This window comes from Carya illinoinensis, chromosome 4, assembly GCF_018687715.1.
Source record: "Carya illinoinensis cultivar Pawnee chromosome 4, C.illinoinensisPawnee_v1, whole genome shotgun sequence".
Lineage (NCBI taxonomy): Eukaryota > Viridiplantae > Streptophyta > Magnoliopsida > Fagales > Juglandaceae > Carya > Carya illinoinensis.
In genome coordinates, this window is record NC_056755.1 from 40,930,001 (window position 1) to 40,944,805 (window position 14,805).

General features: G+C 37.8%; 1 protein-coding gene across 11 annotated transcripts; it reads left to right on the forward strand.

The window, feature by feature from the left end:
• Nucleotides 1-2,481: 2,481 nt before the first annotated feature.
• LOC122308411 (probable RNA-binding protein EIF1AD) lies at nt 2,482-13,577 on the forward strand. 11 transcript variants are annotated; one of them, XM_043121721.1, is made up of 10 exons: nt 2,482-3,577; nt 3,678-3,723; nt 4,032-4,865; nt 5,075-5,230; nt 5,407-5,509; nt 9,339-9,581; nt 11,313-11,421; nt 11,865-11,940; nt 12,762-12,888; nt 13,141-13,577. In XM_043121721.1, exons 6-10 carry the CDS (start codon nt 9,529-9,531, stop codon nt 13,337-13,339), a joined length of 564 nt encoding a protein of 187 aa, XP_042977655.1. In that variant the 5' UTR covers nt 2,482-3,577; nt 3,678-3,723; nt 4,032-4,865; nt 5,075-5,230; nt 5,407-5,509; nt 9,339-9,528; the 3' UTR covers nt 13,340-13,577. The 11 variants fall into 11 exon arrangements, with proteins under 11 accessions (XP_042977655.1, XP_042977656.1, XP_042977652.1 ...); XM_043121722.1 differs by having other exon boundaries at nt 2,482-3,723; XM_043121718.1 differs by having other exon boundaries at nt 3,678-4,865.
• The last annotated feature ends 1,228 nt before the right edge of the window (nt 13,578-14,805 follow it).

Genomic DNA, 14,805 nt, shown 5'->3' on the forward strand with positions numbered 1-14,805 from the left:
TGGGGTCGAGTTGATATTGCCTAAACTATCATTTGTTTTTCTTTTTGTTTGAGGACAAACAAAGTTGTAAGTTTGGGGGTATTTGATGGCTTGCAAAATTTCATATTGCAGATTTTACAAGTTCGCTCGAGCGGAGGCTTTTGGCCGCTCGAGCGAATTCAGGCAGATTCAAACGCTCGACTGCCGCTCGACAGGGAGCTCGAGCAGGTTGCTGAAAAACGAAGATCGCTCGAGCGGAGACATTGGCCGCTCGAGCGAAATCAGGCAGAGTCGAACGCTCGATGTGCGCTCGATAGGACGCTCGAGCGAAATCAGGCAGAGTCGAACGCTCGACGCGCGCTCGACACCCCGCTCGAGCGAACATCGTATTTTGACAGATTTTAGGTTTTCCGCCGTGGGACCATATAAAAGGCCATTCTTCACTCTAGAGCCGCGGTTTTTGACTGGAGAACACTCTTTGGGAGAGAAAAACATAGCTAGAGGGATTCAAATCATTTGTTTTGGAGACAGAATTCCAATTTATTGCACGTACGTTGGATTCATACACGAGCACGGACGGGAGAAAGGCGTTGAATCGTTCCCTTGAGCTTTTGACGACCAGTTGAGGCTGCAAGGAGGATTTTTCAGTGTTTATTTTCTTCTTCCCATCTTCTCAGAACAATTATGGTGAATTCGTTTATGTTGAATTCCAATTCTAGTATGAGCTAAATTTTCTTCTTTCTAGGAAAACGATGTAACCTAATTCCGAACTATGCTTGTTTGTCCATGCTAATTTAATGCAATTCTCTATTTGTTTATCTGATTTATTCTGAGTTTAATGCTTCTAATTAACTGGCCATTGATTAGATGATTATTAATCTTGTGATTTGCTATCGAAAGAGGGAATCATAGGGTAGATCTTGGATATTTCAGCATAGGTAAGTATAGAGATCGAAAGACTTGTATGAACCTGTGTAGTAATTAAATCATTAGTCTTATTGCGTTCTTGATTATTTAATTTGCATACTCTTGTGTGAATTGATAAACTAGAATCAATTCCAATTGACTATCGAAAGAGGCTTTTGGATGAATTAGAGATTTGCTAATAGACAAAAGAGGTTTAAGTTAAATTAGCTGGATGAGAAAAGCATAGTGAAGAATTATGGTGAAATCGATTTCCTAGAAGTTTTCTTCCCTATTGAATTTGATCTTCAAACATCAGTTTTATTTTCTTTGCTTATTTCTCTTTGAGTTGATCTAAGTTTATTTGCAACTACAAAAACCTTAGTGATTCCTCTAGATAAAATTGAGATTAGCATAATTTTGGTATTTGGCAAGAGTAAGGTACCAATCCCTGAGGACGATACTCTTCTTATTACTTTACTATAAAACTACGATACTGTGCACTTGCAGTTTTGCACCGGTCATGCACTTTCATTTACTAGCAATTGGGGCAGGGACTCCCCTACATAGGGGGGTTGAAGGCCAATCTGATTAGGGACTGATGCAAGAGAGAATTGGAGAACAAGGCAGTTATCAAAGGAAAGACCAAAAAAGGATTAGAAAAAGGGTACCAATTCTGATATTTTGGTTGCATATTCTGCCAAGTGCTTAGATAGAAAATTAGTATCTTATCAGGTCCTAATCAACTCCTGAATGATCGTCCAAATAGTCACTGATTGTCCACTGTCTGGTGTGTGTTTTAGGCTTGGCTTCCTAACAAACCCAGTCCACTTATATGACACCTTAAGAGAGGCCCAAACACATTTGGGCCCATATTTCAAAAAGACTAGTGAATGGTGTAATTGGAGTCCTATAAAGTAATTTTAAAGGGCAATAACTTCTTATTCTCAAATAATGTGGGAAGGAATTCATTCAGCACACACACTCAATATGGGTATCATGATCTCCTCTCTTAAATTTTAGACGTCCTAGTTGGGTCATTACATCATAGGTAGCATAGTTTAAGTCTCACATTTTTAATTGATAGTGGCTTTGATACCATTTGTATTTGATACCATTTGTAATGCTGCATGGGAGGTCCAAACCACATTTAGGCTCATACTAAAAAGAAACTAGTCTATGATACAATTGGAACCCCTTGAAATTCATTATAAAGAGAAATAATTTTTTATTTTCAAGTAATACGAGTATCGTAACCTACTTCAGACAGCGATAAGCAAAGACTAATCCACACCATCTAAGGGAGTCCGGTCTACTATGAGGGTTTTTTTTTTTTTTTTGAACTACATGTAGAGTCCACTGTTGAGGTCTTGTATCTAGTATCCTCTTCTCAAAATACTCTCAAGATGAACAAGAGATTTTCTTTAAATTTTGATTGGTGAGTATTGCTATTCTATGTTTCTATACACACTACTTGTATAACATAATTTGATTTTAGATATAAATTTTTAAAATTTAAATTTTATAATTTAAAATATAATTATTTAAATAATATAGATAAAGTATTCTAAATACAATAGAATAACTCTAAGCTATAAAGTCTTTATAGCCGGCCGGACGCGGATGCTCTTGAGCTCTGCAAAAATCACGCGCCCGGATCCCTTTTCTCAATCGCTTGCTTTCTCCTTCACGCTCTCTCCTGCTGTCTCTGCCCCACTGCTGAAGCTCAACTTCGTCGCTCACGCTATCCCTACACCTAAAAGCCAGCTCTGCCACTCTCTGCCTCTCCCGCTTGGTCCTTCCTGCTGGAAGCAAACTCCCGCTGTTTCCCTGTCTTGCACGGCCTGAACCGATGAAGAATAACTCTCACACTCGACTCCTGCATCGCTGAGAGCCCAAGTGATTTCTCTCTCTCTCTCTCTCTCTCTCTCTGCGTGTGCATCGCCGCATCAACAAGGACCAAGTGTTTGTGTGCGTGTGTATGGCTTTGCAACCAGCCTTGTGGTTGTGGAGGTTTACCCATTCTAACTCCTAGGTATGGCTCAATACTTGGGCAATATAAGCAATTGCAAGATCGAGTCACTGGGGCTAAAAGTTAGTTTTTATAGGTAAATTGGGGTTAAAAATTAAAGGATTGAACTCTCAATACAGCCCCCACGGAGGGGTTAAACAGCCACGTCTATTGGGTAACAATGCTACAGAATTTTCTATAGTGGCGCTTGACAAACTTAAACCTCTATTTCACCCACGAGTAATTCTACTCTTAAGCCTCTATTTCCCCCACATCACACACCAGCTGAGCTGGATTTATCTTTCTGTTTTTTTTTTTTTCAAAACGTACGTTTTGAATAACACGGTTTTACCCAGCCCCCCTCCCCCCAAAATAGATTATGCAGCACAGAATATGTATTCAAAAGGGCAGTTCTATATACAGGCCGATTAAGTGGACTGTATTGCAGTCCGATTATGAAAATTATCAAATTGTCCTTACTTTTAAATATGAATGTATTAAATTACCCCCATTCTACAAGAGCTCACTCTACCAAATTGTCCCTACTTTCACCGACCTCACCGTCTCTTCCACGCCCTTCAATGCCTTCGGCCCTTTTGTCATTCTCGGTAACTGAGTTGTGCGTATAATTTGAAAAGGTGGAATCGAAACTCTGGCAATTACGGAAGCTTTTGGGGAATTCCGGTGAGAATATCGCATCTTATTGTTATTCCTAGTGGAACTTGAAACTTGAAATACTCATTTGCCTTAATAGAACATCTCTATTTTACGGCTTCTCTTTCAGGTCTGGGAAAACACAGCTTGCACATACTCTATGCGTTTCTACCCAGGTTCCTTTCTCATCAAGCATGTATTCTTTGCCGTATTGAAGTCCATGTTAGTGGCATTATCTCAAGCATAAACCAGTAAGCAAAGGGGCATAACAGCAGACAAATTTGGAAACGACGCTTGCAAATATAAACCACTAATAATAATCTTGATGGAATAATCTCAAAATATAATGTTTTTATTTTATATTTTTTTGAATCATCAAGATATAATGTTAAGCCTAGCTGATTGTGCATCCTGATGATTCGCTGTTAAATATTCCTGGGCACTTGAATCTTAACCTTACACACATCGATTTTTTGGGTAATAGGCTTAGGGGGGATTCCCAGCTCCTTCACGCTTCTCGAAGACCTCGTACTCTTGAATCTTTCGTCGAATGGGCTCGTTGGTGAGATACCCACTTCATTTGGGGACTTGATTTCACTAAAGAACGCGTCCTTGGTGTCGAATTCTTTGTCCGGGTCGATACCGGAGTCGATGTCGGCAATACCCAGTTTGGTTCATATTGATCTGAGCTCGAACCAGTTGAATGAAGTTTTTTTTGCTGCTCTCTGAGTGATGTAGACGCAGCTCTGCGCCGATTGGAAGCGGCGACGACGACAGCGAGGGGGTCTGCTGGGTATCGGTAAAACAGCTTCTGCCGACTCAGTCTTGGGTCTCTGGGATGAAAGGACTTTGCAGCGTTTTGCTATCTCCCTTGGGTCTTCGTTAAATGAAACGCAGTGTTTCATTAAAATGAAACGCTCCGTTTCATTATGTTTGTATTGCAAGCCTCTTAAGAGGACTGCAATAAGAATTTTCCTATTCAAAAATTTTCCAAATCCCCTTCCCCTCCCACATTCTCCCTCCTCTGCTCACCTTCACCGTAGCGTTTAGCTGCCGACGACTCCAAGGTTCTCTCTCTCTATCTCTCTCGCATTGTATATGGCTGGGTTATTTTTACACTTATTTCACAGTTCTCTTCCGTAGCCCTCACTCCCATCTCTCACCCTCGAGGCCGCACTTTCTCTCCTTCCTTTCCTCACTTCTGTAGCCCTCTTACCCACACTTCTCTCCCACTTTTCTCCCGTAGCCCTCTCTTTCTAACCCCGATCTGTGACTCGAAGACATGTACAACGAGTAATGCGTCCAGATTTTGCTCAACGTATGTAAGAAACTGACTGTTCGTATGGTTTATACACTTTTGCTTTGTATTTTCCTTGCTTCCTATTTTGCATCTATTTCTTCTTGTTCATAATGCTTCCTGGATTTTTTTATAGGATTTGTTTTAATTTTTACTCTTTAAGATATATCAGAGCATTAAATTGTTCAACTCAGTTGAAACTGATTCGAATCGTGGTGTGCGAGAGACAGAATAATTAATAGAAAAGGGAAGCAAAAGGGGAGGAGTTATGAGGCACCTATGAATTCACATGAAAGTAGAGAAGACAGAGTCATAGACAATGATCATGTATAATTCGTGTTTCTGCATCTGAATCAAATCATGGATCAAGAGGATGAAATTTCAAGGTGCAACTATATCTTGTCTCAGATAAAATCATCTTTCCTATTAATTGGGCTCATGCCTATTCTTATAATCAATAAGATTTTATTTATTGAAAAAAAAAAAAAAGATCGTCTTGCCTATGTACTTCCTTTCAATTTGTTGGTTAGTTAATTTTGTTCTTGGTGAATATTCAATGCAGTGCAAGGTGTGCATGTAGACAATTATGTGCACCACTATGGAGGTGAAGTGCAGGGAGCATGCGGAAGGAAAGCACCCCAAATCTGATGTTTAGGTTCTGCTTGGTAAGTGAGATGAAAATTTTGAGTTTAAGATAAAATATTAAAATATTATATTTTAATATTATTATGTTTTGGGATTTGAAAAAGTTAAGAAAAAGTTAAATTATTTATTATATTTTGTATGGGGATTTGGGAAAGTTGTAATGATGATATGAGAATTTTGAGTTTGAGATGAAAAGTTATACTTGCTTCTCTCATCTCAAAAAATGAATTAATGTGGAGATGGATTGAGAATAAACTGGACTTGTAACGAATGTAAACTGGACTTATGGCTCTGGGGCTTAGTGGCTACTTTGTTGTGATTGTAAAAAATGTGATGGACTCATGTTTTGATTATCTATCAGATTTTTTGTTGTGGCTATAAAGAATATGATAGACTTGTGTTTTGATTACCTATCGGATTTTTTTGATTCCCTATCATATATTTTGTTCTAGTTGTAAAGAAGGTGAAGCACTTATGTTTGATTACTTATCAGATTTTTTTTATTGCCTATCAGATTTTTTGTTGTGGTTGATGTTTATTGAAATATAAAGATTTTCCTTTTCTTGCATGGTGGTGGGTATGGTTGTGATTGTGCAAGAGATGATAGGGAAAGAACGTGTCAAACATGTGGTGTTAGAGGTCTTTTTTAGAGGGATGGTACATGTCATAGACAGGAATATAAACCATCATTATAGTCCATGATCAATGCATTCGCGTTTCCTTAATTTTCTTACTTAATTTTAATTTGTATCTTTCCCTACTCATTTTTCCCTTTCCATGCAACTCATAAGAACTTTCCAACTAAATTTCCATTTGCAAGCAACTAATGAGTACTCTAGTCCAATTCGCACAAAAACTAACCCAAGCACATGTATACATTCGGTATCATTTAACATCCATATCCAACTCAAATCTTACCAAGCATACATTTACAAAATAGTCATAGTGCATTTTACAATTACAATTGCGGTCAAATGATCCAGCTACAATTAATAGTAACACGATACATCTATCATCCGAACCAACCAAAAATAATTACAATAGATAACACCCAGTATAAACACAATAATATATGTGAACATCTATTCTCTACTATTTGCCTTTGAACTTTGTCCTCTTGCTTGTGCAGATCATTCATTCTCTCTTTGTATTAGTTTTTTTTTTTTTTCCCCTCCAAACCTCATACTCGCGCAACAATAAATCATCCTCCCTCTGTCGGAGTGCATTCTCTCTTGTCAGAATTTTCTCCTCTACCAGTTGAAGCATATTTGCCCATACGAAGAATTGATATCTAGCTTCTCCCTGCATACAATTCAAGAATTTCAAACATTAAATATGAAAAAAATACAATCAAACCCCACAAGGAGTTATACTTAAACAGTTGATGCATCAAAGAGTTATACTTTTTGGAGTAAATTACTTGATTTCCAAAGCTTTTTTTGGGTTAGTAATCAATGTTGTTGCTACAAAATATATACTGCAATATAGAATATAATATTTACTTATAAACTTTGGATGCATCCATCTATCTCACTGTGACAAAGACATATTTATTATACAAAAGGATATTAACCACAGACATATTTGTTGCTTTCCCATGTCATTCGTGATTTATTTTGTCGTCTAAATTTCATGTAAGACAGAGAGCGAGACCCAAAAAAAATATTTGGTATCAAGGGAGAAATCAAATTCATGCATGAAGCCACTATGAAAATAAAGTATGTTAACCATAGACACATTTGTCACTTTCCCATGTCGTTAGTGTTTGATTTTGTTGTCCAAATTTCATGTAAGACGGAGAAAGAGAGACCTAAAAATAATATTTGGTATCAAGGGAGAAATCAAATTCAAATATATATTATCACTATGCCATTGTAGTGAATCAGATTCAAGGATGGTGGGTATGGTGTGTGTCTCTCTCTCTTGTTTTGGGGCCTATTAATTGTGAATGATTATTCTTTTAAGCCAAATGTCATTGTGTCAGTATATGCCATAAAGATTCAAGACAAATAGACTGGTTTTTCTGCTGAGTAGTGACCACATCATAGTCTTGTGCTTCCCACACTCATAAACCTCTCTCTCTCTCGCCCATACAGAATGTGAATGCCACCTTTTTTAGCTGCTTATCGCTGTATATCAGTATATACAAGACAGAAAAAATTTTGAGAGAAATGGACTCTGTTTGTTGTGGAGTGGTGACCATATAACAACCGCAACAAGGACACACAATATATGACACACATGGATGGGCACGAACAAGGACACACAAGGTCCATTTCAGTCAGTAACTCCTTCAAACAGCTTATGGGCACAACCAAAAAATTCCAAACAAATAACTGACGATTAAGTGAAAACAACTTCCATACAAAAAAATTAAACAAAAAAACAAAGTTATACCAGAAATGTTTCTCTTCTCTACTCAGTGTGTACTAGAAAACACACATACATTGATCATTGTACTGGGGAACCAAATAGAAAGGTTCAGCTGAAAACTTACCATACCTAATGTTGGGGATGAGCTGGAAACGCAAACACGTATGTCTTTTTCCTCACAGATCTGGACAGTTGTTTCCTCTAATATGGCATCGACTCATAGATTGGGGTTAGAGAAAGAGGGCTACGGGAGGGAAGTGAGAAACAAGTGAGGGAGAGAGTCTTGGGGGTACTTAGACGGGAGGGGAAGACAATAAGAGACGGGAGGGGAAGACAATGAGAGAGGCCTTTCTGCATTTAGGAGAAGTGAGGGAGAGAGCAGTGAGACTCATGAGGGAGAGAGCACTAAGACAGGGATCTGAGGGAAGGGAGATTCGGGAAGGAAAGAGCAGTGAGAGAGGGATCTGCTTGAAGAAAGATCGGGAGGCTTCCGAGGGAGAGAGCAGTGAGAGCAGAATGGGTAGAAGAGCCGTGACGTGGCGATTAGACCGGATTCGCCACGTCATGGTGTGTGGTGTTGGAGTTTTGGACCGGCTTATGAGTAGAATTATTCAATTCACATATCTATGTGTGATGTGATGACGCCAGTTGAGTGGCCTTGATTTAGAAATGTTCTGTGCACTTTCTAGCCTTAGGGTTTTGTGTATAGACGTAGAGAAACAATTAAGAACAAGTTAGGATCACAAAAGATCGGAAACTTTAAACTATAGAATGTGTGCCCCTTCAAACTTACTCTCTCTCTCTTCGATTTAAAGATCGTACAGAAAGTTGCTGCCTTTAGGAATTGAAGGATGGTGCTGTTGGGGGTTTAAAAGAAGTAGAAAACTTAGTTAACATATTGATTAAACTGCTGGAAGGGAATACAATGATTATTCATTGGAAATTGAGGATGAAATCCTAATTCTTCTTATAAACTACTGGTGGCAACAGATGCATGGTAGGGCAATCAGATTTGAAATCTGAAGGTTTTTGCTTACCTATGGCTGCGGCAGACCTTGAGGAGAGTTTACAGTACTTTTTCCATGAGTTTCTTGATGAAGTTAGCTAAAAGCAAGCTGAGAAGGGTGCAGACTTGGGAGAAAACAGAGTGTGTGCTCCTGGCAGCAATGCCAGGGTTTTATAAGGGTTAAACTGGCGTGCGCACAAGTTCTGGAACTCCAGTAATTGGGAGTTTTCTATTTCTGAGTTCAAATAAGTTTATTCCTGAGTTTTTTGAGAGATGGTAGTTAGTTCGATTTGATTGGTGGTCAAACCACATGCTTGGGAACTGAGCTCCTACGTGATCCGACCTATTTGATCAGAGGTCGGAACACATGGTTGATGCGAGCTCCTATGTGATCTGATCAATTTTTGCTTCGCTTTAGGATTCAATCTTGTTAGGTTTAGGTTCATAATCATCATTTTTTGCAATTTCAGGCAAACAATAGGGTGCTTTTGGGCGATCCGTGCTGGGTAAATTCATTCATTGCATGCTTTCCTCTTAGCTTGGTTACTGTCTTTTGTGAAAGGCATGTGAGTGAAACTGTGCAGTAGCAGTCGGGGTACATGAAAGGAGGAAGGAAGAATCTGAAGAGGGCAGCAGAGGAAGAGAAGTTCAATCTCCAGGATGGTCAAACCATCATGCAAGTGCTGTCTCTTCGAGGTTCTAATCTCATTGAGGTACTCTGTTTTTCCTTTTTATTTTTTATTTTTTTTTATTTTTATTTTTAACCTCAACCGTTACTTTTACAGTTGCCTCTCTCTGTGTGGTGTGTGAGGAATTAGTGCTAGCCAGACAAAGTTCTTAGCTTTCTGCATATGATGTTAGTTAGTTATTTGAACCTTTTATCTGCTTTGCAAACGCGGTTATGGGAATTGGGAAGCCACTGGACTTTCAGGTTACAAGTTCGAAATGGGTTTAGCAAGGTCCTTGAATCTTTCTAGGAAAGCTACTCCAAAATAACCATAATATCTGATATGGTTATGTCAGATATTAGTGTTGTTAACCATATCAGATAATATGTTAGCTATTAGTTGTTAACCATATCAAATAATATGGTTATTATCTGGGTTATTATCTCATATTAATAGTTGTTAATATGTGCAGATATTAGTAGCCAATAATATCAGATAATATGTCAGATATTAGTCGTTAACAATTAATATGGTTAACAACTATATTATGTGATATCTGCACAACTATACAACTATATCTGCAAAATATAGTTGTGCAGATATAGTTGTTAACAACTCTATTATCTGATATGGCTACTAACATATATAGCTGCACATATTAGTAGCTATTAATTACTCCCCTACATGCATATACTTGTAAAACAAGTATATGCATGTACTTACAAACGTACATGTGTGCATTAAGGGAAATGCCTTCTCCAAGCTCCGGATACAAACGGTGCGCAATCGGCCCATTTAATAATAATTTTTTTTAATTCTCTCTCCTCTCTCTTTCGTTATCTCTTTACTAATCTTGTCAGTTGCCATTTAATAAGGGCTAAGGAACAAAAGTCATGGCCGACTAGCTTTTTCATGGTCATTATCATCCTCCGGTAGAGACCGCTTCCTCCCATCGCTCAGTCTCGAATTCCCATTTGTCTGATTGGAAATCTGGGTATCTCGGCTCACCACCACCCTACCAGACTTCAATGGTTTCTTTGCCGTCAGTGACTTTTCTCCATCCTTGAACAGCTTGTTTGGCTGAATTGATGCGAGAAACCGATCTTCTTTCTTGACAGGCCTTTTAGACCCGACTGTGGTTGCGGCCTGCTTTGGAGCTTGAAACTTCGATAAAGTTTTCCGCGATTTCAGGCTAACACTCAGACTCTTACCCCTTTCTTTTGCTGCTTTCAACTCATCAATGTCTTGAAGCTTCCAAAAGCATGATTTCTGATGACTCTGAATTGGTTGGACCGGCCTGATTTCAGGCTTATCTGGTTGTCGAGGTCTGGCTCTGGCGAATATCTCCGCGGGACACAAACGAGAAAGAATAACCAGAGACGAGAAAGGGATTAGAAAAAAAAAAAAAACAGAGAGGAGAAAGAAGAAAGAGAATGAGAATAACCAGAGACGAGAAAGGGATTAGAAAAAAAAAACCAGAGAGGAGAAAGAAGAAAGAGAATGAGAAGTATTCGTTTTTATTTTTTTTTATTTTTTCCGTACACTCGTTTACATGCCGCTTGTATATTGCGACTGTATCTAGCAGTTCTCGTGCATTAAAGTCCCCATCCACGACTTCATGTGGTATGTTTGTAAGTTTTTTTTTCCTCAACTGTTACTTTTACAGTTGCCTCTCTCTGTGTGGTGTGTGAGGAATTAGTGCTAGCCTGACAAATTTCTTAGCTTTTTGCATAAGATGTTAGTTAGTTGAACCTTTTATCTGCTTTGCAAACGCAGTTATGGGAATTGGGAAGTCACTGGACTTTCAAGTTACAAGTTCAAAATGGGTTTAGCAAGGTCCTTGAATCTTTCTAGGAAAGCTACTCCAAAATGCCTTGGTGCAAAGGTCCTAACTGTTTGAATATCCCAAGCCTCATGAATTCATGATTTTCTATTTTATTTTACCATGCTTCTGCACCACCCCCCTCCCCCCCTATCTATCTATACCTAGTCATGATTAACTGACACCAAGAGGGAAAAAATAAATATATATATATATATATATATTTTGTTTGATAATTACATTCTACATTTTGACGACCTTCCATCTGAGAATTATAGATAATTGTAAGTTAAGTGGTTCAAGCAAAATCCATAGACTACATAAAAGTGATCAGCTTGGGTGAATATTGAGCTAGATATTTTCCCAAAAAAGTTGTAATGCTGTTTCTCGATTTGTAATTCTTCTTTCTTGCCCTCCTTGTGAAGTAGTTTTGTTTCTCTCTGTACACAATATGTTTCCACCTCCAAGTTTTAATCCTGATACCTTTTATATCTATCTCTCTCAAGGTAATGGATGGGCAAGGCGAGAAATCACTGGCATTGTTTCCGGCTAAGTTTCAAAAAAGCATGTGGATAAGACGAGGTTTGCTTCACATTAAAACCTCAAAATCAGAAAATTATTGAATTCCAACTAGTTGAGCTTTATTCCAAATATATTTACCAAAAATATTTTGATGACATGGAATCTCACCAAGGCAGGGCGCATCAAACCCATCCCTAGAATGTAAACTCCAGATTACATTTACCAAGAAAATTACTTGCCATCGTATGGAATCTGAGGGTTAAGTCATATTCTCTCCAAGAAATCTGTCCAACTTCTACTTTTTTGTTAATTCTTGTAGTCCTATGGTGGATATTTTAACTTTCATAACCTTGTGAAAAAAATAAAGCGTTTCTATTATTGCGTTAACTCTTTGATGGACCTTAAACTCTATCATGGTATTGGTAACTACCAGTTTTTTCTTGAGGGGAACTGGGTTAACAAAAGTAGGGATCAAAACGAATGGTAGTTCACTGGGTCTGTATTTTCTCTAGAGGTGCTGGACTCAAGCCTGCATGAATTCCTCGAGTGTTTTTTTTTTTTTTTTGTCTATTTAAAAGTATGTTCAGGGCCTCTGACCATTCATTATTGATGGCAAGGAGCTCTCAAAAAAGAATCGGGACTCTATTTCTATTAGAGTATTTAGATATCACATATCCATACTTGTATAGAAAAGAAAAGATATAGCAAATCAAATTCCCATTTATTTTTGTTACTAAAGATGGTCCGAAGTGATTGAATGTATGGAAGATGGTGGAGGGGTGGGAGAGCGTTCAGATGATTTATTATTTTTTTGTTGTGATATTCTTGTAGGATCTTATCAAGAATAAATAATGAAATAGAGTAGCTCTTTCAATGTACAGGTAGTTTTGTTGTGGTTGACATATGTGGAAAGGAAAAGGCTCTGGAATCAGGTAGCAAGGTGGCATGCCTTGTGTCCCAAGTTCTCTTTTATGAACAAGTTCGCCCTCTTCAGAAATCTCCAGAGTGGTGAGTTTTGATCTTGACATGTTAACAACTGCAACTGATAAAGTTATACTTGTTTAACCAATTAATTATGCAAACCTCATGAGGATGACGTGGATTGTGAAAGCTGGATGTAACTGAATCAGTTAAATATTAGTAGCAATAGCAGTTCGTTTTTTCAATGTTCTCACTGGGAAACAGAAGCAATCAAGCTTCTCTGAATCATTTCATGTTTGCTATTTTTATGTTGCTTGCATTTTTCTTCCCTCAACGCAGGCCTGAAATTTTCAAATCTACACATTTGGAGGATTCTAGTGGAAGTTTGTGTGGGAAGACCTCCCAGCAAGAAGAGGATGAGCTTGAATCTAGTGATGAGGAAGGACTTCCCCCAATAGAGGTCAATACTAACAGAATCAAACCCTTTGAACTTCTATCAGATGCAGAATCAGTTTCGAGCTCAGATAGAGATTCTTAAGCTTTTAAATGTGAGACAAAAAGCATCATTGTAAGAGTTGCACATGCATCACAAAATATGAGGATGGGAAAGACTTTTGCATTAACATCCCAAATTCTTGTCCAAATTGCACTATGGCATTTTTGTAGAATTGAATATGTAGTCAAGTGTTGAGACCTAAAACACACCTGCAATATGGGTCTCAACAAGTTGGTTTGAAATATTTTTTTGTGCAATTTACATTTTTCCTTCCAAGCAATTCGCCCCACTTATTATAATGTGAAGAGAGCATGATCATTGACAAAAACACCAGAATCGGGAAGAATGTTGTTATTGCAAACTCAGAGGTAGGATTGTTTACACCATTTAGAGTAGGTGATAAGGAGGACTCCAGCGGCGATAATACTCCAGTTGTAACTCTCCATTCTAAATCAATGATCTTATGATATTGTAGCTTTTTCCAGCCTGCACTTTGTTCTGTTTATGATGTGGAATTGCATGCCATATAAGAGGCTGATATATCTTCTGGAGGGGTTTTAAACACTTTTACTTGCTTTTGTTATATAACAATCTGTCTACATTCCATTGGCCGTGGATTAGTGATTAGTCTAAACTTGTGCACTGAGCTTTGGACGTCCGTCCAACGTTTGTTCTACTCTCTTCTTTGCCGTATCCCCGGCTCCTATATTTCACTATATTTATAAAATAGCTCTGCGTTTTCATTTTTTTTTTAATGTTATTTATTTATTTTTTATTTCTAAAGTAGCATATTTCTAATGAATATGCTCCTAGCGGGGTAATAGAAGCAACGTGATTAAGGTTGCAAAAAGATGATGCATTTAGGATTATAAAGAAAGAACGCAGGCATGGATGGGCACATATGAATTCCATGGGTTCAGTTTTAACGAACATTTTTATTCTTTTAGGTCTCAAAGAAGCAAAGGGTGCCCAATATGAATTCCTTGTAAAACAAAGTGTTCTCATGTACAGATCATCAATTTATAAAATTTCATTGGCAGTTTTCAATTTGTAGTTTTTTTTTTTCTTTTTAAAAGTAAAATAAGCATCCTTTCGGCGTTATGGAGAACTACGACTATCAGAAGAAAGTTCTGTATGGCACTTTTTTATTTTTCCCTATTGGCCACAATGCATTGCATTACAAGGTTGCAGAGAATTTTTACATGCATGTTTCAATCTTGTCTCTTGATTATCTCAATTTCTTTGTATACGTCCCAAATCTCACTTATCTGAACCTTTGGGGGAATTCATTTAGCGATGTATCATGCCTCACCAAATTACTCTGTTCTACTAATGCTCTTCTATATTTACAAATTTTATTTTTGAGTTTTTCTCAACTTAACAAAGTTTCTGTATTTCTTATGAAACTAGGAAAAACTAGGAATATATATATATATATATATATATATTTATTTATTTATTATAACAAGTTTATAGCGGGCTTTGGAAATTTTGAGATACTCTTGCCT